This window comes from Megascapheus bottae, chromosome 21, assembly GCF_031878675.1.
Source record: "Megascapheus bottae isolate mThoBot1 chromosome 21, mThoBot2.hap1, whole genome shotgun sequence".
NCBI classification, from domain to species: Eukaryota; Metazoa; Chordata; class Mammalia; order Rodentia; family Geomyidae; genus Megascapheus; species Megascapheus bottae.
This window is the reverse complement of record NC_143529.1, coordinates 36,805,460-36,826,482: the sequence shown is the minus strand read 5'-3', so window position 1 is coordinate 36,826,482 and position 21,023 is coordinate 36,805,460. Positions and strand designations below refer to the sequence as shown.

The 21,023-nt window shown below is 50.1% G+C and overlaps 1 protein-coding gene across 12 annotated transcripts in view; it reads right to left on the bottom strand.

The window, feature by feature from the left end:
* The window catches only part of Agap1 (ArfGAP with GTPase domain, ankyrin repeat and PH domain 1), a 418,516-nt gene that overhangs the window by 104,900 nt on the left and 292,593 nt on the right, over positions 1 to 21,023 (bottom strand). For 7 of the 12 annotated variants that reach the window (XM_090355098.1, XM_090355104.1, XM_090355100.1 and 4 more), the window contains one exon: positions 19,586 to 19,744. The exons of the other annotated variants lie outside the window; for them this stretch is intronic. In XM_090355098.1, the coding sequence (XP_090211224.1) occupies positions 19,586 to 19,744 (159 nt within the window). The remainder of the gene's footprint in view (positions 1 to 19,585; positions 19,745 to 21,023) is intronic. 12 annotated transcript variants of the gene reach the window in all.

The window sequence follows — 21,023 nt, the reverse complement described above, 5'->3', positions numbered from 1 at the left end:
GCCCGCTCGAGACGGATGGGCCAGGAATGTATTCTTAGCTATCATTCCGGCAGACAGGCCCAAGGACACTCATAACTTATTTTACAATCATTTAGTTTCAGCTCAAGTGGAAAACGTGACAACTTATCTCTGCTGACAAGATGCCATATCGAACCTTACAATTAACTCTCCTCCGATTATCTGCCCAGCCGATCATTAGCTGGGCCGTTATTTGATGAACTGTTGCAGGGCCCTGGCCTGGGTGAGAGCCATTACCAGGTGTGCTGAGAGGCTGCACCTTTCGGTTCTCGTGGCCTGCAGCTCCCCAGGGGTTCCGGTTGTCTCCCTCGCCGAGGCGTGGAACGTGGGGGCCCTCGGGCACTGAAGAGGTGCCCGTGCAGGGGTTCCTGCACCGCCATCAGACCAGACCGGCCTCCAGACGGCTCATCTTGAGTCCCATCCGTGTCAGGGCCTTCTGGGGGCCCTGGACTCTGTCCCCCTGAGGACCCTCTCTGGCCAGCCCTCCTCAGGGGCGTGGCTCCCAGAGGTCACGGCACACTGGAGGTGTGGCTGCCAGGTCTTGATGGACTGCTGACTGCTGACTTTCTACGTGTCGGCCAAGACACAGATGCCTCAGACTGTGCGCGCCCAAGAAGTATGCAATGACAGGGACAAAAAGGAAACGAGAGACAACAGCAGCAAACAGAAGAAAGGAGGGCTTCTGCACGGGCGCACCCACGTGCTCCACTCCCACGTGGACCTTTTCTTTTTTGGTGGTACTGAAGAATCCTGAATTATTAGAGATGAGGACGCTGGTGGTGGGGGGGAAGCCGTCGAGGGCGAAGGGCTTCCGTGGGCACCAGAGGAAGTCATTGTGGGAACTAGAAAATTAAAGCAGACTTGCTTTGATCCAAGGCCAACAAGCGGAAGGTAATTTGGATCTTTAATAAGGGCTCTGTTCTGTGTGAAGCGAGCTCAGAGAGATGTGGAGGCTGGTAAATAAAGAAGAGGCCACCTTTGCCATCGGAGGAAAGCACAACATCCCGGGGCCCTGTTGAAAGGTGAGTGTGAAGTAAAGTTCAAACCCCGGCCCCTGCGCACACTGCTTTTGAGCGAGCTTTCCACGGGAGGAGGCGGACTGCATTGCCATCTCTGAAGATGTTTCAGAGACTGGCATTATTGTGCGCTTCCCTTTGCCGCTCACACAGGGGTACACAATGTCAGAAGGGGCAGCAGGGACCCAGCGGGGGGCCGAGGAAGATGACAGGTATTGGGAGAAAGGAAAAGACAACACAGCGTTAGACTGAGTTCTAAAAATGGGGAGGAAAGGCATACAATAGGAGGGGCCAGCACGGAGGAAAACACGGGGGAGAAGAATTTCCTTCTCAGGCCACTTTCAATTTACACCAAGAGATCTCTATGAATTAAGCCCAATCAGATGGAATTTAGGAACTCCGCTGCTCACTGAGACGTAGCCTATCATTACTGACCTGTGCTTAGAAGGCCTTTTTAATAAGAAATTACAAGTTCTGATCAGTAATTAGAGGGTTCCCAGTTCTTCCATTGAGATGATATAAAGCAGTAACAACAAAAAAACCCTCACCATAGGAAGCCTGCACAGATCTGGGAGTGTGCTAAAAACTATTGACTCACTTCAGTCAGATGAACTAACTGTATGTTATGTAAATCTCATCCAATAAAGCTGTTTCTATATATTAAAAAGAGGGAGAGAGAGAGCGCAAAACAAGGAACAGGTCATTGTATTAAATGCTATCCTGTGATTAAATAAGGAGAAGAGATAGTCACTACCTGGTCAAAGTAAATGGGAGGGGGGAGAGGCAGGACCAGGGAACGCCTGGGGATGCTGACAAGTGGAAGGCCAGTCTTAAGCCCTAAGGACAGGTGTGGGGGTAGAGGACGTGGTTGCCTGTCAGGCTACAGCTCAATACACGAAGGCAGACAGACGGTGGACGCTGCTGGGGCTGGAGTTTCTCACGGGAGAGGCCGTGTCTAGCAGGGAGAGCTCCATTCATTCCCCCCATGGCTTTGTTGCCCTCCACGGGTTTCTGAGTCTCTCCTCCTCCTTGTCTATCACCACTGATTTCAGAAAGGCGCCCACAGGGCTTTGCTCATCAAGGCCTGAGTACCAGTGGACACTCAATGCCCGCTTCCATGTCAGGGGAAGAAAGAGGAATACGGGGCTGTGGCCAGAGCAGGCACCTGGAGGGAGCGAGGCAAGCGCTCTCGAGCATGCGCGCCAGGGCTCTGTAGTCAAGGGGCTCAAATCGCCGTGCTGTCTAGCTGATTTTTCACTGGATGCAAGCTCGTATCAAGTTTAAATTAATCTGGTGTGCTCTGGAAAACGCAAAGTAGTCCTGTTAGGCGGAAATGAAATCATCTCAAGAGACTCCTGCTTCCCTCTCTACAGATTTATCTCTTTTATTCCCCCCATAATCAACCACAGCCACTGCTCAAGTTTGGTGCTTGCAGCTGCTAAATTACAAAGGGATTCTGTTTCCTGTGGAGGGCTACACCGGCTGAACAGGCTAGGAAGAAACTGAGCACATCTAGCAGAAAATTCCCCAAGTTAATTAGATGTATGATTGCTCTTTGGTAACATAAATGTCCCACTTTAAGATAAAAGCTTAGCTGTTTCTATGAAGAGTCACTGGAGCCAGGAAGGGGTCCTGTCCAGAGCAGGAAGGCAACTCTGGCTGTCCAGGCCACATGGGTTTTGTCCAGGGTCCTGAAGACGTTTGCTTCTCTACTCTAGGCATGGAAATCGCCCATACTGGCTCTCTAGCTGCGACTGTCACGTGGCTTAGAGAAGCTGGTGGTGGCTCCTTAGTTCTAAGCAAAGCTGCTGTACAGCAGGCAGGCTTGAGAGGGAGGTAATTTGGTTGTGACATATCTTCCCAGGGGTCCAGGGTTAAATGTCACAGGAGAGTAAGTAATGGGATTCATTTTTCTTTTTTTAGACCTGAAAGAGCAGAAAGTACTTGGTTGGCATTGTTATTTCCTCCTTGCTCAGATAGATATCAGGGTTTTGACCATAAATCAACACTTCTGTATATTTTCAGTATTTGGAGCAGTTTTCAAGCTCTGGGCACCAGAAGATGAACATTTGAGGGACTGTGGATGTGGGCTGTGAAATGATGTCCTGCTGTTTTGTGCTCCAACCTCCAGAGATGCCTGAGCTGAGCTCAAACCATTACATAACACAGCTTGAGGGAAAGGAGTCAGAAAGCAGTTCACAGCCAGCCTGGCCCTGGCCGTGGGCCGGGCGCGGGGCTCTTCTCGGCTCAAGTTCTTCCTGAGAAGCAAGTGCACAGCTCCCGGGGCACCTGCTCCTGCCCTGCCCGACACCCACCCGAGAAGATGCCCTGTACCATGGGTGCAGTGTGGTGCCAGCCAGATAGCTGGACAGACTGACAGCCCGGAAGACCAGAGGAAGAAGACCAGCCTCCCCACCTGGAGAGCTGACGTGGAGGAGAAGGATGTGCTGCACAGCAGGCGGGGTGCGAGGTCATGGGCGCCCTGGGGGCTCCCTCGGTGCTGAGACCACACAAACCTACCGCGGAGGGTGACCCACACCTCCCTATCCACCATCCAGTGGGGTTAAACAAGGACTTCCACGCAGAACGGAACCACAAGACAAGAGGGGACACCTAAGGGGAAGTTTTGAGAGTCCCTATTACAGGGGAACGTGGGAAATCTACTTTTAGATGTGCCACCATTAAAGCTGTGCGAGCCTCCCCTCCCCCGCCTCTGTCATAGCCCTGTGAGCCAAAGTCTGGCTCCCTGTCTGTTTCCCCCAGGGCAGTGTCTCCCCACCCACCTTTTTGGGGATGGTATTGGAATTTGAACTCAGACTCATTCAGTTTGCTGGTCCTCTACCACTTTAGCCATGCCTCTGACTCAGCCTTTTTTTTTTTTACTGGTCACTTTGAAGGCTTGTGGATGTTTCTGCATGGGCTGGCTCCTGGTTTCCTGCCTCTTGAGTAGCCAGGATTACAGGTGAGAGCTACTGGCATCCAGCCCTCCCTCCCTTCCTCTTCTCTCCCCTTTTTCTTTAGGTTTGTCCAACATTCAGAACAGGTGCTCAGTAAAAAGATTGGGTCAATTAACACAAAGAAGTAAATATAAATAAAATCTTTAAACATAGGGAAAAAAATATACTAGGTACCCTCATGCCTGGACTGTGAAACTGAGCAGTTCTAGCTTTACTTAATTGCCAGCTGCAAAAAATATACCTACGAATCTTTACAGTCTGAGCCTTTGGAGGATAAATTACCAACATATTACGATGATAAATTATCTCTTCTTTTCCCTGGGGCACCTTGTGTACCCTTTTATGATGTTTGAAGACATGAGTTCCTTTTTTCTTAAAGAACTAAAGTGGTGATTTACACACTCTAGCTCCCTCTTCTCTGACTACCCTCACAGATACATCTTGTGAACATCTAGAATACTGTTTGGAAGCCATCTGTGTTTCCCTGCTGCTCCAGGTGGGGGGGGGTCATGAAAAGGGACACTGGTGCCCCCCCAGCCTTTGTGGAGGGTCAGGGTGACCACAGGACTGAGGCAGCATAGCATCCCTCAGAGCCACCCTGCCCTCCCACCCGACCTGCACCTGGACCAATACCCCAGCCAGGGGCCTTCAGTCCACCCCATACTCTGAGGGGCTTTGCTTCACCTCAGCACCTGGCAGCAAACCTCTTACAGGCTAACACCATCCTGACATGATGCCCGGACCACAGGAACCAAGGGTGCTCACCGAAACTGTGGTCGACAGCTACCCCTTCTGCACGTGTATAACCTCCTTAACAGTGCGGTCCCTCTTCCTTTTCGCTGGTACGAGGTAATACTGTCTTCTGCTCACTCAGCTTGGTGAAGGCAGGTGCTCTGCCATTTTTGAGCCATGCCTCCAGTTTTGCGTTTTGAGACTTATTTTGCAGATGGAATAAACTACTGGGGCTGGGCCAGTAGAAATAGTTTTGATTTTTTAAAGCCCTCATATTCATAAAAAGTCCCAAACTTACATTCTGAGGATCTGTTCTACTTAAAAAAAATATGAGATAATGTCTTTGCCAAACCCTGAAGAGAACAGGCTTTTTCCTGCTAGTTTAGAAATTTGCCACACGGCTAATGACAGATGAGTGTGCCACACATTCCACGTTGATGCTGATGTGAGGCCGGCACCTGACCTCCCCCTGAAAGCAGACCTTGGGGGCCATCCATGCTCCTGGCTGGTGAGCAGCCCCGGCTGCAGCCCATGAGCTGGAATGGAGCATGTCGTGTGTGTGCTGGCTGCCAGAGTCGGCTTGCCGAATGACTCCGTGAGGCATCGCCCTTACTGGGGGCCGCACTGCCCCGCTTCAACAACGTCCAAGCCATCCCTGCTCACGTGCTAGCAGGAGGCGCCGGGCCAGAGGGCACAGCGTGGATGGATGGATGGGAGGGGATGGGTCCGCTGGCTCTGCAGCTAACAGTGGTCTTGGGACGGCACTGCATCTGTCTGGCGCTGGGACCGGGTGCACAACCTCCCCCTCCTCGAAGGCCTGTAAGGCCAGCACAGTGGGGTGTATCCCAGTCCAGGGCTCCTTGTTCAGGAAGGAGAAGGCTGATTGTGAACTGTCTTCTGGGATGGCCCCTGGGAGAGGGGAGGGTACTGGGTGACATCACTGGGCCAGCCCAGTCCCTGTGCAACCACGAACATGGTCACGGCGGCCTTCCTCCCAGCATTCCTGGAAGTAGAACTGCACGGACGAATCCCCATTCCAGAGGCTCCGGTTCACAGCAAGGCAGAGCTTTTGGATGACTGTGTCTGTGTCACTGGATCTCGTGAAAACGCCCAGCGCTGTCCATGAACACACGGGAGCTGTGAGTCCTGGAAGACTTTGTGCCACGCGGACCGTGCCAGCTTTCCCCGAGGAACTGTCCAGAGCGTCCACTGAGGCATGGCACTGCCTCCTTCAAAACGGCAGGCCAAAGACCCTTCCTTTTCAGAAGTCCTCATAAAACATGGCCCTTCACAACAGTCTAGTAATACCAGCAAACAGACATCAGATGACAGTCTCTAGAATGAGCAGGAATGTTTACAGACTAAGATTAGGATTAGGAGTACAGCTCAGGGGAGATCACCTGACAAGTACAAGGCTGGCTTCCATTCCCAGCACAACAGAAAACAAAAAATTTAAAACCAACTAAGATTAGATTTACTATTACATTATTTAAAAAAATTGTTCCATGAAGGACTACCATATTTATTTTACCAGTTCTGGACTTTAAGTTTTGTTGAAAAGTGTTCAGAAATAGGGTCTTAATAAACACACAGAAACACAACAAATTAAAGTTTGGGCAAATGGGACTGCATTAAACTGCAGAGTTTCTGTATGGCAAAGGACCAAGCTAGCAAGTTAAATAGAAAGCCCACAGAGTGGGAGAAGATCGTCACTAACCATATAGCAGACAAAGGCCTCATATCTAAAATACATCTACAGCTAAAGAAATTGAATCTCTCCAAAACAAATCTCCAAAGACACAACCATCCCATTAAAAGATGGGCCAAAGACTTAAAGAGAGTCTTCTCTGAAGAAGAAATAAGAATGGCTCAACATCTCTGGCCATAAAAGAAATGCAAATCAAAACAACTTTGAGATTCTACCTCACTCCAGTTAGAATGGCCAGGATCAGGAAAACTTACAACAACAGATTCTGGAGGGGATGTGGCCAGGAGGGATCACTACTACACTGTTGATGGGAGTGCAAACTCATTCAACCATTATGGAAAGCAGTATGGCAGTTCCTCAAAAGACTAAACATAGAGCTCTCCTATGACCCAGCAATTCCAATGCTTGGCATTTACCCAATCGTCCCGAAAAAAGGACATACTAAAGCCACTAGCACAATGATGTCCACTGCAGCACTATTTACCATAGTAAAGATATGGAATCAATCCAGATGCCTTTCAGTAGATGACTGGATCAAGAAGATGTGGTATTTATACACAATGGAATTCTATGCTGCCATCAGAAAGAATGACATTGCCCTATTTGTAAGGAAATGGAAAGACTTGAAGTAAGCTAGACCCAAAAGAACATATGGACTCTCCTCGCAGAGGATTACAACAACTCAAAACCTAGGTACATAAGGTCATATAGGATGAGACTAAATCAAAGGATCTCTAAGATATGGAAACAAGAGCTTTATCTTGTGTGATTGTTGTTCTTAATGTACTATGTTATTTCTCTTCTCTTTTTTGTCCTTTGGTTAATCTCATATTGTTACTGAATCTGACTGTTACCTAGTATATTGCATATATGTTTATTTGAAATAGGAAAGGGAAGGGGGGAAAACAAGATGAGTGGGAGAGGGTGGGGGAAGGGAAATGGGGACAAAAACATGAGAAGGGGTATCAATGTGTGAGAAGTAATGCACCTGCTACCTGACAAATGTAACTGTAACCCCTCTATACATTATCCTGAGAGCAAAAAAGAAAAAAAAAAAAGAAATAAAAATGTTCAGAGATTCGAAGATCTAATTTGCCTGGAGTTTAAGTACTTTCTTCCTCGTGGCTAAAATTTTGTCAATACATGGGCTGGGAGTTTGGCCTAGTGGTAGAGTGCTTGCCTAGCATGCATGAAGACCCGGGCTTGATTCCTCACTACCACATACATAGAAAAAAGCCGGAAATGGTGCTGAGGCTCAAGTGTTAGAGCTCTAGCCTTGAGAAAATCCAAGGACAGTGCTCAGGCCCTGAGCTCAAGCCCAAGACTGGCAAGAAAAAAAAATTGTCAATATGGTTCAGTCAGATACTATGGCTGGTCTTTGGGGGAAGACTGCTTTAAAATAAAATAAAAGATAAGACTGTGTTCCAAAACATAATAACTGACATTTTTCTCTTTTTCCCCAGCCCCCCTATGGCTGAGGGGAGGGTCAGGAGGGGGCCCAGAAGTGGGCTCTGCAATCACCATCCATCAAAGAAGACCTCATTTTCCTTCCTCTCTGCAACTGCTGCTTCTGACTCCCCACGGGGCAGGGGTGGGGGGAGAGGGGCCAGGCTGCCCCCCGGCACACAGGGCCCTTGCTTGAGCACCCCCTCTTCACTGTGGCTATCTCTCCTGGCCTACACAGGCTGCCGGCTGCACCATTCCAAGTGTCTCTTGCGCGGCTGTCTGTCTGTCCTGATCCCTTGGGGGCCGTGTCCCTGCGGCTGGAGCGGCCTCGCTGAGCAGGAGCAGCGCAGACGGGAAGATCACAAGGCAGGATGGGACTTCTGCTTCCGCAGTGACCTGAGTGTGCTTGCTGGGCTGCATCTCAGCCGTGGCTCCCGCTCGTCCCGTTCTCCACATTCTCTGCATTCTCAGCCTGATCGGCTCTGACTAGCCAAGCTATTCCTGCCCAATATCCAACTCCTCTGCCCCTGCGGGCAGCGCGGGTTCCAGGCAGACAGCTCAGTCACGGGCAGCGTCAGGAGAACCATGGTACTTCCAGTTCCCGTGGCCGAGCACGGCTTTTGACGAGCCATGCCTTCCCTTCTCGCAGGTCCCCCTCACGTGTGGCTGCAGGACATTCTCAGTGGTCGTAGACAGGGGCTTGACTCTCTGGATGGCACTTTTGGTGGTGTATAAAGACAACACTAGCAGGTGCATTCAGACCTCTTGCTACTCAAGAGGCTGAGATGTGAGGATCCATGTTTGCGGGCAACTTCAGCAGCGGCATCCACGAGAGCCTCCAACTGACCTCTAACAAACCCCAAGATGCCAGAAGTAGAGCAGGGACGCGGCCTCGAGTCCCAGGGTCAACACTCAGGCCCCAACTTCAAACTCTGGCACCAGCACCTTCACCAAAACCCAACAAGCAAACCACCAACAAAAAAGCGGCTAGGTGTTCAAGCCACGCTGGCTCAGCACAGAGAAGGAGCGGGAGGAGCGGGGCAGCGCCGGGCTCCGAGAACGGCCCAGGTCCAGGCAGAGGATCAGAGTCACCACCACAGGCTGCCGTGTGCTCAATGCCAAGACCCGAGGCGTGCTGTGTGCACCACGTCCTGCACTGCCACAGGCCCAACCAGCCGTGAGCCGGAGCTCTGAAACCGTGAACCAGGACACGCCTTTCCTCCTTACGAGTGGACCTTGAGAGGCGTCTGATGGTCGCGAGGGGAGACAGCACGGGAGGCCCTGGAGGGGGAGGCCGGCCTGGCAAGGGAGCGGTGAGGAGCACACGGGGAACTGCCGTCGGCTCTGCCGGGCAGCAATCCTTGCTTTCCAAGCTGCCACACAGGAGGCAAAGCGGAATCCCCTCCCTCGGGGGCTTTGCCGGGTGCCAGCCTACGCGGCACCAAGCCCAGCAGGCTGTTTCCAGCACGGGAATGGCTTTCAGACACGTTGCTGGTTACTTCTTTTGTGGTAGTGCGGGCTTAGTTCAGGGGCCTGCAGGTGCTCAGGTGTTCCTGAACCACCATCTTCCCTCCTGCTTCCTACTGAGGCTGACATGACAGGACGTACCACCATACTTCCCCACTAGTTGACATGGGGAGAGTTTCTTTTTTTCGGCCTAGGCTGGCCTACGCAGTTTCAGCTTCTTCGGTAGCCAGGATTACAGGCATAAGTCACTTACTCAGCTTATAGTTTTCTTCTTCTTCTTCTTCTTCTTCTTCTTCTTCTTCTTCTTCTTCTTCTTCTTCTTCTTCTTCTTCTTCTTTTTTTTTTTTTGCCAGTCCCGGGCTTAAGCTCATGGCCTGAGCACTGTTCCTTGGATTTTTTCTCAAGGCTAGAGCTCTACCACTTGAGCTTCAGCACCACTTCTGGCCTTTTCTAAGTATGTGGTGCCAAGGACTCGAACCCGGGTCTTCATGCATGCTAGGCAAGCACTCTACCACTAGGGAAACTCCCAGCGCAAGTTATTTTCTTTAAAATAACGTTAGATGAGTACATCTTCTAGATTATTCTGTAGAAAATTCTAGAACATTTTGGTGTACTACTAGGTTTATAAGAAAAGAACATTATCAGAGTCTAGCTGTCACTTGTGATATATCTCTACAATGATCAGTGTTGTGCAGGACAGAATTAAAATAAAAACCATATCAAATCCAACTTGAGTGAAGGATGGGAGGGGAGAAAATGGGAAAATGATGGAAGGAGTGACACTGACCAAGAAGCCCTGCCCTCATGACCTGACTTGTGGAATTGTCCCCTGTTTGTATAACTACTTAATCCAACGACAATGAAAATGAATAAAGCCAGACAGGCACTGTGGGCTCATGTCTGCAATCCTAGCTCTTCAGGAGGCTGAGATCTCAGGGTCAGTTTGAAGCCAGCCTGTGCGGTAAGTCCATGAAACCCTTACCTTTCAGTAACCACCAAAATGCTACAAGGATCAGCCTTGAGGGAAAAAAGCTAGGGGACAGCTCCCAGGCCAGATTCAAGGCCTAATGCCAGCACCCAGGCACCAAAAAGACAAAACTGAAGGGTTATGTGAGTTTTAAATTTTTCTGAGATGGGGAAAAATGCAAGGCACTGCAAAACTCAGCTTGTCGCGGGCAGAGGAACCTCCTGCACCCAGGGGTGGGGGGTAGGCAGCTGGAGGGGGCACTGGGCTTTGCCACTGGTGTGGCCTGCGCTAGGCCCTGCACACACCGCTGAGGCGAATTTAAAAATAAAGCCACAGAATGAGCAAAATTTCAAGGAGCATTAGTTAAAAGGGACAAACAACTGGTTTCCATCGCCCTGGAATGCAGTTCTGTGGTCAGGTGGACACTGGCCTGAGTCCACGTGTGAACACTGCCTGCCCTGTGGTAGTGCACGGTGTTAGCTCTCGTTACAGGCCTGACCTGTCTCTCTGCCGCCACTGCTGATGGGGAACTGGTGCGCCCCAGACTTCAATTCCCCTTTACCACACCAGAAAAGTACTGCCCTGGGGACGTTTTCTCTAGAGCAGGCGCAGGATGGCACAGGAGACAGACACTCAGAAGGAATCCCTCGGCGAGGCATGGCGGATACCACCGAGGCGAATGGGACGGTGGAAGTTCAGATTCTGACCTTGAGAAACGTGAGGCGCCCAGGTTTTCCAATTCCATGTTACATAAGAAATGTTTCTAAATGTGAATGCTCATTCCACTTATAACGCTAGAGTTCAAGCTGGGCCCTGGGGCTCACGCTTGTCATCCCAGCTGCGTAGGAGGCTAAGATCTGAGGACTGTAATTCAAAGCCAGCCAGGCAGGAAAGTCCATGAGACTCATCTCCAATTAATTACAAAAAAAAAACCCAAAGCCAGAAGTAGTGCTGTGGATCGAGAGGTAGAGTGATTAGCCTTGGGCAAAGAAGCTCAGGGACAGTGCCCAGGCCCTGAGTTTAAGCCCCAGGACTGGCATAAAAAAACCCAAACCAAATCACAAAACTGGAGAGCACACTGGAAGTCTGGTTACCGATCAACACTGTGAAAAATTACATGCCGGCCTAAGAAGACACTGGGGATGGCGGCTACACTTGACAAATGCCTCAGACAGTAGCTCCCACATTGAAGCCGAATTCTTCAACTACAACCATGTGAAATGACCAGCGGTGACAATTATGTGATGTGCTTATTGGAAGTGCCACGTCCTACCATCAGTCAGTGTTTCAGATGTAATCATAACTGTTTCCCTGCAAATAAGTCACATCTAAAGAATCTGAGGTACACATATAAACACTCCCTTGCAAATGTAAGATTCAAACAATCCCACTGCAGAAATAATGTAGCAATTAAAATGGCATTTATAACTATGTTTAAAATGCTTTTTCATATAAAATCTTAAGTTATTTAAAATAACCATCTGTTTCCGTGTGATATAAAAATTTTAGTATCATTGTGTAATTAATATTAATATCACTTTCTGTTAATAATCTTATCTGTCAGATAATAAAGCAACGACTTAATATAAGCTAGGTTCAGTGAAGAAGTTTTAGGGCTACAACACCTAGCAAGACACAAGCAGGAGTGGAGCTGCTCTCTGCCTAACTCCACCTCACTGTCCCACAATTACCATGACTTTCTTCCTCTCTCTCTGTCTCCGCTGTCTGTCTCTGTCCCTCTCTTTTTCTCATGGTACCTGGACATGAACAAGGCCTGGTGCTCTTGCTCAGCTCTCTTGCTCATGCCTGAAACTCTACCACTTGAGTCATGCCTCCTGTCCAGTCTTTTGCTGGCTGATTGCAGCTGAAATCTCAGAGTTTTGGCTGGTCAGGAACAGACCCTCTCCTGAGCAGCTAGGTTTACGATGTGAGCTGTGTGTGACAGATTACTGACTAGTCATCAGTACTTTCTTACCACTTGATTTTTTTTTTGTTGTTGTTGTTGGTCATGGGGCTAGAACTCTATCCCTGAGCTCTTCAGCTCAAGGCTACCACTCTACCTTGAGCCACAGCACCACTTCCAGTTTTCTAGTGGTTAATTGGAGATAAGAGTTTCACGATTTTTAGTGCCCGGGCTGGCTCTGAACCTCGATCCCCAGATCTCAGCCTCCCGAGTGCCTAGGATTTTAGACGTGAGCCACCGCGCCCGGCCTATCCAGTGTTTATCAGCATCCCTTGCTTCTATCCAAAAGGATTCGAGACACAAGGTCCTCAGGCCTCACTGTGTCAAAAACAACGTCCCTGGATACGAAGTCGCCTCTGCTTGAGAACCACAGGGCCTACAACAGTGTCAGGTTTTTACCTGGCGTAGCCTCTGGGCGTGACAGTCATGGCTCCCTATTCTGGTAACTGGGGCAGCGGGGCAGCGTGTGACTGCCCCATCTCTTCTGGGTCAACAGCCACTAGGAAGGAACCCGGGAGGCAAAGTAGAAAGTTGCAGCGTTCTGATCAGGAGGAGAAAAATCCACCTTTCCCCCCTGTGGTCCATTACCCCGGGAAGCTCCTGCCTTCTCCTCGGCCACATGCAGAGACAGGAAGGCAGGTCTGCACAGAAGGGAACCGGGGTCATGCTTTTAATTAGGCCCCCTAGCCTGGTGAACAGAGCAGACCCCTGGAGGGGAGCCAGGACTGCCCAGCTTTGAGAGATGAGAGCCCAGGGGCCCTTTAACACTGAGCTAAGCTGAAGGTCGAGGAAGAACCCCAGGGGACGACTCCTGAATTGCAGCCAGCTTTGGAAGGGGTTGATAAAGGGAAGAGCAGGACCAGCAAGAAGAGAAATGTACACCGGTGTGACCAGGCATTGCTTGACAAAGCAAGCACCTGGGAAAGACAAATAACTCTCATGACACAATGGTTTAGTTCTGAGCAGTCATTCTTCCTTTGAAAAAGTAACAGCGAGAAGGAGTATAAGCTCTGAGATCAGAAAGACCTGGGGTGGGAGGGTGGAATTTTGGCTAATTATTAAAGAAGATGGTTTCTAAGTCTTTCAGCTTTCTGTACCGGTTATCACATGGAAATAATGATTCTGATGATCAGAAAACGAACTTAAGGGTGAGGCTTGTGAAGACCACAGAAGTGAATGCCTTCCCCTCAATTCTAATCCTCCAACACATTTTACCTCTTGGTCAGAATGGCAGACTCACACTACCACCACCTGCTGGTCAGGTACTAGAATTGTCAGTATAATATCAAAAGGGGGGAAAACAAAACAAAACAAAAAAACCTGTTCCAACTTAAACACAAAACACCAACCTGATGATTGGACGCTGTTGTTGCAGAGTGCCCTTCGCGGTTGGGTTTAGTGGGGAGAGGGGAAATCAAACAAACTATAGGAGAGCCGAGACTCCTGTTGTTAACTCCCACGGTTAGAAGAGTCATGCAAAACATTTCGTATTAGGAAAAAAGGTTTAAGAGTTAGCAAAAATGGCTCAAGTGAAAGCTCTTGTCTAGTAAATGTAAGGACCTTAGCTCAAATCCCGGTACCACCAAAAACCAAACCGAAACAAAAATTGCCAACAGGCCAGATGTTGGTGGCTCATACCTATAATCCTAGCTACCTGGGAAAATGAGATGGAGAGGGCTGGGCACAGTGACACGTGACTGCCATTCCAGTTAACAGAGGAATCCTGGAGTCGGGATATCACAGATCAGGCATGTACCTGTTCCCTGATGGAACTCGAAATCTTACCTCAAAAGTAACCATGAGGGCTGGGAGTGTGTCCTAGTGAGAGAGTGCCTGCCTAGTATGCATGAAGCCCTGAGTTCCATTCCTCAGTACCACATACACAGAAAAACCTGGAAGTGGTGCTGTGGCTCAAGTGGTAGAGCTCTAGAGCCTTGAGAAAGCCTAAGGACAATGTTCAGACCCTGAGTTCAAGGTCCATGACTGTCAAAAGAAAACAAAAAAGTAACTACTAAGTGCAAAAAAAGGGGTAGAGGCATGTTTCAGTGGTACAGTTCCTGCTAGCAAGTAAGAAGCCCAGAGGTCAGACGCTGAGAAACAAAAACAACAACAAAAAACAGGCAAAAACTCAAGTACTTTCAGTTCAAGAGCTAATAACCTCAGATCTCATGGGAAAACACAGTAGTTACCTGTTAGAATTGCTTTCTAACTAGTTAGAAGGAAGCAGAAACTAAAGCACACATGTTGGGCATGCAATGGCAGGAACTTGAACACACGCACACACACACACACGCCAGGCACATCTCCCATGTAGAAAGGATGAACAGACATCTGTGCTCGATTCCCACAGAGCTGTGTGGTTCTGGCAGGCAGAGGAAAGGGAGGGCGCAGAGCAGAGCCACACAGGAACGGCAGGCGGAGAGATTCGGTGTGAGCAGTGATGGCAGAAGATAAACTGCTGGACTGAAGCAATCGGGAATGGGGTGGAGCCATCAGAACAATCTGACAGCTAGGAGATGGAGAAATGTGGCTGCCACGGCAACAGCCACGGGATCAGCCGGGGCTGCCACTTGCAAGGGGGTGTGGTGGGGGGAGGGTCAGGCTGGCCCGACACTTAGGAAGGCCGCCGGCAGGCATGTGGCCCTCAGCACAGGGACAATGCAAAGTAAACCACACCCTTGTTTTGAACTTAAGCTAGAAATGTCCTTGGCTCCCCACAGAAATGCTAACACTTCCGGAAAAAATTACCTGCAGAGAAACCGATTAACAACAACAACAACAAAATCACAGCCATCCAATAAGACTCAAGAAAACCCTGGGCCAACAGTTGTTGCAGAGATAATTGTTCTGAATCTATCAATAACACTAAGCTGCCCCTGCATTGACTGCAAACACCAATTTCTTTTACCCAGGGTTATAAGTTGGCGTTCGAGGGCTCACTCTACTGCCATTACGGTGATAAACAGTTCAAACCACAACAGGATCTGACATGTAGATCAATTCTGGGTCCATAAAGAATCTACACAAGAGGTTCTAGGACAGAAATTTACAGCCACCAGTTTTTATTCTCTCTTGCAGCAAAAATTACTTCTGTCAAACACTTAGGAGAGTGAGAAAAAAAATGTAAAAAAATTAATTTTTCATATACTACTGGAACAGCCTTTTTCAATGCAGACACACGGGATGAATATGCTCTGAATTTAAAAAAATTACGCTCAGCAGTGTGGGGTGCTTAGCCAGGGAGGGGGCCTCGTCCCGCGTTTCCTCTGCCAGCCAGGAGACAGCAAGCAATTTGAAATCCAGAGCGCAGCTGTCTGGATTTCCTCTAAGGGCCGACGCGGGCCTCACGTTAGCAGTGCCAAATTATATTAGACGTTTAATTTTAAACCTCAGGTACTTAAATGTAAAACCTTACAACAGTCATAGTCATAAAGCAGTGGAGCATTCCATTTCATGAAATGAATTCTTCTGCCCTTCTCCTCTTAATTTAGCCAGCACCTCCCTTTCCTGGTTGTACCCACTACAAAGTCATCGGTCTAATTAGGAGTTGCTCACAGCTGCTTTTACATTCCCCCAACACCTCCCTGCCCAACCCCGTCCATACCTGTGTGTCAAAGGGGAAGATTAAGACTGGCTCTCTGGAGGCCGAGCCTTAATTTAGGGGAGTTTGCAAGGACAGGAAAAATGGAATCAAAATGCTGTTGTTAACTATTCCATGAAAATCTTAGAAGAAGGCTTAAACCAACTGTACCCAACAAGAGGAAGCTTGGCTGCAAGCCTTCACTCAGGTCTGCTTCTTGTACGGAGCACCACGGGAATGTTCACACTCAAAGCGAGGACTTAAATCCAATTATACACACTTACTCCCGAGAGGCCTCATCAGATCCTACACCCTGCGGTTCCTTAAGCTTGGCTGTGGTCTGGCCACCAGCCATCAGCGTGCAGTACACAGGCAGGGACGGTGCAGGAGCCTGCCTCCTGCGTTTCTGTCTGCCTCCAGGAGCTATTCTTGGCCCCTTGGTGTGTGGACCACTGGTGAGAAGGATCTAGAGTCATGGCTCTCTCAGCACAGGCACTCTGGATGCAGCGGGCCTGGAACATGCTCTGAGAATGTGTATCTCTATGTAGTTCCCAGAGATCTGTGCTCGGCTGGGCTGGAAGCTGTGACAGAGATGGACGAGGCAATGCCTAGAGCCAGAGTCCTGGCCAATCCCAGTCCATCCGCTGTACAGAGCCCCCACCGACGCTACCTACTCCACGAACTCACCTGAATGAAGCACTCAGAAGACACCAGCTCTTATCATACTATTGTGTCCTTTTCTGAAACACTGTGCTGGTACTTTACACTTGGAATCCTAGTTACTCAGGAGGCTGAGATCTAAGGCTTGTGGTTGGAAGCAGCCTGGGTAGAAAAGTCCATGAGACTCATCACCAAATACACATTAAAAAAAAAAAAATCTGGAAATTGTGGCTCAGGAGGTAGAGTGGTAGCCTTGAGCTAAAACACCAAGCAAGAGAAGAAGACCCTGAGTTTAAGCCCCAGTAGTGACACAAAACAAAACAGAAACCTATTGGTTATGACATAAAGTATAGAAACAGGTTCCCTGCTAAGATGTAGGACTTGTAATTCTATACTCCTTTCTGTAGTCTTTCTGAATCTTTGCTCTTTTATGTTTTTTTTTTTCCTTTTCCTTTCCTTGCAATTTTAAGAAAAGAAAAAAAAAAGATCAACTGGTATATTAAGAACAGATTCCATGTAGATTTTGCAATGGGAATCTTAAAAATACCAGTTTGTGAGATCAAAGCATGTTTCGACCACAGCTACCGAAACTGTTACCTGCCCCTCCTCCAGTCTGACTGCTGGAATGACCAAAGTGCACACCTGCTCGGGTGTGTAAAGACGGCTCAGAGGCACCGAGAACATTCCAGGCCCACCCGCACGAGGCTGCTTCATCGTGGCACACGGGCAAGACGGACTACAGGACAGCCACTGGTGGAATGGGCTGGAAGACAGGTAGGCGCTGATAGGGGACGGACCTGCCTGTGCTCTTGAAAATGTCTCAAGGCAGGAAGATGCGTGGCCAGGCGGCCCCGGCCTCAGAGCGCTCACCCCCTTGCCTCTGTTTGTCCTCATTTTGCGGTGCTGGACTTCACTTCGCTGTAGAGCATCGCTGCTCCGTTTTTCCTCCTTCTCCTGTCTTTGCCCACATGGCCCCATAAGAATGTCTTCCTGCCATCCCACACAAGGGATGCATTGGTTTCTGAAGCGGTGCTCAAGTGTGATCCTCTTTGGTAAGTTTCCCTCGATGAACTCTGTGGATGGATCTGCTCACTACCAGCCCAGCTCCAGCTCTGGTCCTCCTGCCACAGGAAGTCTGAAGCCCAGGGCTCCCGCCTGTGTGCCCCACTGTAGAGTCAAGGGGCACAGGAGTCGACAATGGCCACTCGTATTTGCTCAAGTAGATGATATGCGTTGTAGGTTTGAAAACAGCCTGTGTGTGCGAATGGCCTCAGGCGCCTGGGGTCTGTGCAGAGTGGTGCAGTCTACTTCCCAGCGAAGTGACCAAACCGTGGGCCTAGGAGAAAGGAGGCCTGGGATCTGCAGTGCTGTGCAGTGCGGAAGTGGACATGCACTGCACATTCGTGTAATTCCACACCCAGAGCAGGCAGCAGGAAGGAGGCCTGCTCAGGGAGAGACTACCTGAGACACAATTGTGCACTAGAGGAAGGTGTACAGAAGGCACTTTAGACAGACTGTTCCGCCACCTCAAATGTTCTGAGAAGGAAGACAGGGTCTGGGGTGACGCTCTTACTCAGAAAGTTGTCCTTCCAGCCTCCATCCTTCCTAAATGAACTCCAGTGCAGACAGGGGAACCGGAGCGCTGTCCTCCAGCACGCTCCACGGGGCCTAACACCCGACAGGCACGGGCTCAGGGAAGCCCCCTGGCCCCGTGAGCTCCTCACCACTCAGATGTGGTTCTAGTGAGCCCACTTCCACAGGAAGGTGGGAACAGACTGAATTTCCCTGATTATAATATTAATCTGTAGTATTTCAAAGTATTGGAAAACTAGCTATGTGAAGGACTTGCTCTTCCTAAAATGGAGCCATGGTAATAATAGTGACACATGCCATGTGTTGTCTCTCAGGAGCAGGGGACATCGCGCTCACTGAACAGACGGGAAGGTAGAGGTTTGTGGATGAAAGGCCCCAAGGCTGGTGTGGAGAGTGTGCTTGGGTCGGGACCCCCTTCCCTGCTGGATATCTCAGCGTCAGCATCACCTTTCTAGCCAAGGGGCAGCAACCTGCAGACCCCTGCAGACACATTTGCCTAGGAAAGCACCCCTTTCTGCACTGAGGCAAGAATCCCAGGTCTGTGGTGGCCCTGGGACTCCAGGCGTGGCTTGCGCTCTGCGTTCTAGTTATGGAGACAGCAATGAAGCAGAGCCCTACTGCTTCCGGTCCTTTGGTGCCAACTTTCTTGACCCTATTTTTTCTCCTCCCTTATTCTGAGACATCTTGGTCTGAGGCCCGGGCTGGCTGCACCCAGCGGGGCGACGTGGACCGACGAGAAACAAGGATGGTGCATACCCAAAGCCAGCGTCCTGCCATAGCAGCTGCTCCATCTACAGGGCAGAGCTGACGCTGGATCTTTTAATTAGAACAAGTTATGCTGCTGAAATCACTCTAAAACCCTCTCTGATAGATTACATACAACAGTGGGAATTCCCTTAAATACCGGTGAACAGGCCACAGACGAAATGCCACAGGCAAAGCGTGCCGTCCCAATCAGAGTGCTGATCACTAAATAATCTGTCCCCCACGAGGCGCGCCGCACTTAAACAAATGCGAAAAGAAGGCTGGGAATACTCTGAGATGGCTGAGTATCCCCACGGTCAGGAGGGCACGCGGAAACTCCTGGAGAATGAACCAGGAGAACGACCTAACCTGAACAAGGTGGCACGTGTCCGTCAGTTCTCCAGGAATGCGCGCCAGGCCTCGTGAGGCAGTGTGACTAGGGGTGTGGCATCTGACACTGTTTCCCAGCCCCACCCTCTGCGGGGTCACGTGATCCCGGTAAGAGCTACTTGTCCTGTCCCTAGCCTCGGCTTGCCGATCTGTCCAATGGAAATGAACATCTGCTCCTTGGCCAGAGAGGACCGGATGAGATGATGGAATGGAGGTGAGACAGCCCGTCACAGACAACATGGTCCCCGGGGGACAGGTGAGACGCACCGTGCTGGCGCCACGGGCCCCTGGTGTCCCGGAGGACCTGGCGGCGGCCGCGGCCTGCGGGGCTGCGCCCCTCTTACCGCTGCTGATGGCGGAGTTTGCAATGACCGTAGCCTCACTCCACTGGTCGGCACTGGAGACTGAGTAGGAGCGCTGGTGCATGCCGTCGGGCCGGCTGTTGAAGGAGACCAGGCTGACGCCGCTTGCCATCTGAGACCCAGACGCACTAGTGACATTCCCTAGGAATAAAAAGTCAGGTGAACACCACGGCGGACCAGGGGACTCAGAAGCCAGCCCGTGTCAGCGTGTGGGCCTCACGCTGGCCCACGGCGCATACCACCGCCGAGGAGAGCGCGAGGAATCCAGGAGCGATGGGAGCATGGAGAGAGGCTGACAGCACGTCGGGAAGGAACCCCAGTCTGCAGACGACGACCGCTCACAAAGGCCCCCCCAAAGGCGCAGCCCTGCTGGTCAGCTCTACAGCCGGGGGACCCAGGCGGTTGGCGCGAGAGGGGGCTCCCCACGGCGAGCCAAGTGCCTTGCGCCAGAGGCTGATGCTAACGGCCCAGCTCTGCTTCATGAACACAAATCCAAGCTCTCCATCAGTGAGGAAACACAGACTCTCAGGCGAGGTACGTGTATTTCTAACTTTGAAAAGATTAAGCAGAGGAGAAAAAACTGGGTGATTTCACGGCCCACCCAGGGGTTTCCATGGATGTGAACCAATCTGGTCACTCCAAGTTTTTATGCCCAAACACAACAGAGTTTTTTTGGGTAAGGTTGGGCTAATCTTTCCCACTGCTAGTGTCAGTCTATTAGATCTATATGCAGACCTCCAGGTTTTTTTTTTTAACTTTCCTCTGATTGTCTGAGAATCAATGAAGTTCTCAGCTCACCACTGGAAGATTTTCACTGTACCAGGCATAACATGCATGGCCAATCACCAGAATTTCCCGGGAGCTTTTTCTAGCCCGGAGGCTTCAAACTCAAGCGTCTGATTCTGATTCAGAGGGCCAGGTGAGGGCTTGAGGAATATGCATTTTGCAAGGCACTTTTGTGGCCCATAGGGCTAGCTAGTTCTCCCACAAACAGGAGACCTCACTGTCATCCCTTTCAGCCTGGAGAGTTCTGCCACTTACTGAAGAGCAGTATGGAGTGAAACACCTAAAATAGAGCCAACAATGGGATTTCACTTTAAAATCTGCCTGTCTGGATTACAAACAAGAACCCGTTGTGTGCTGGTGTCTGAACTGCACACACGATTGAGTGTTGTAAGGAAGGGTACAGTTGAGTTCCAGGGGACTGCAGGAACAAAGCTACAGATGAGCGGTGGAGGGGAGGCTGAGACCACAGAGCACAGCAGCAGCAGCAGCAGCAGCAGCAGCAGATCCTGGGAGTTGGAATGCAGACACCCGGGCCCATGGGCATCTGCTGACTTGTAAGACACTGGGTGACGGGGTGTGTGGCTGGGCCTGCCACAGAGCTCAGACTAATGACCAAACAAAACCTCAAATCCAG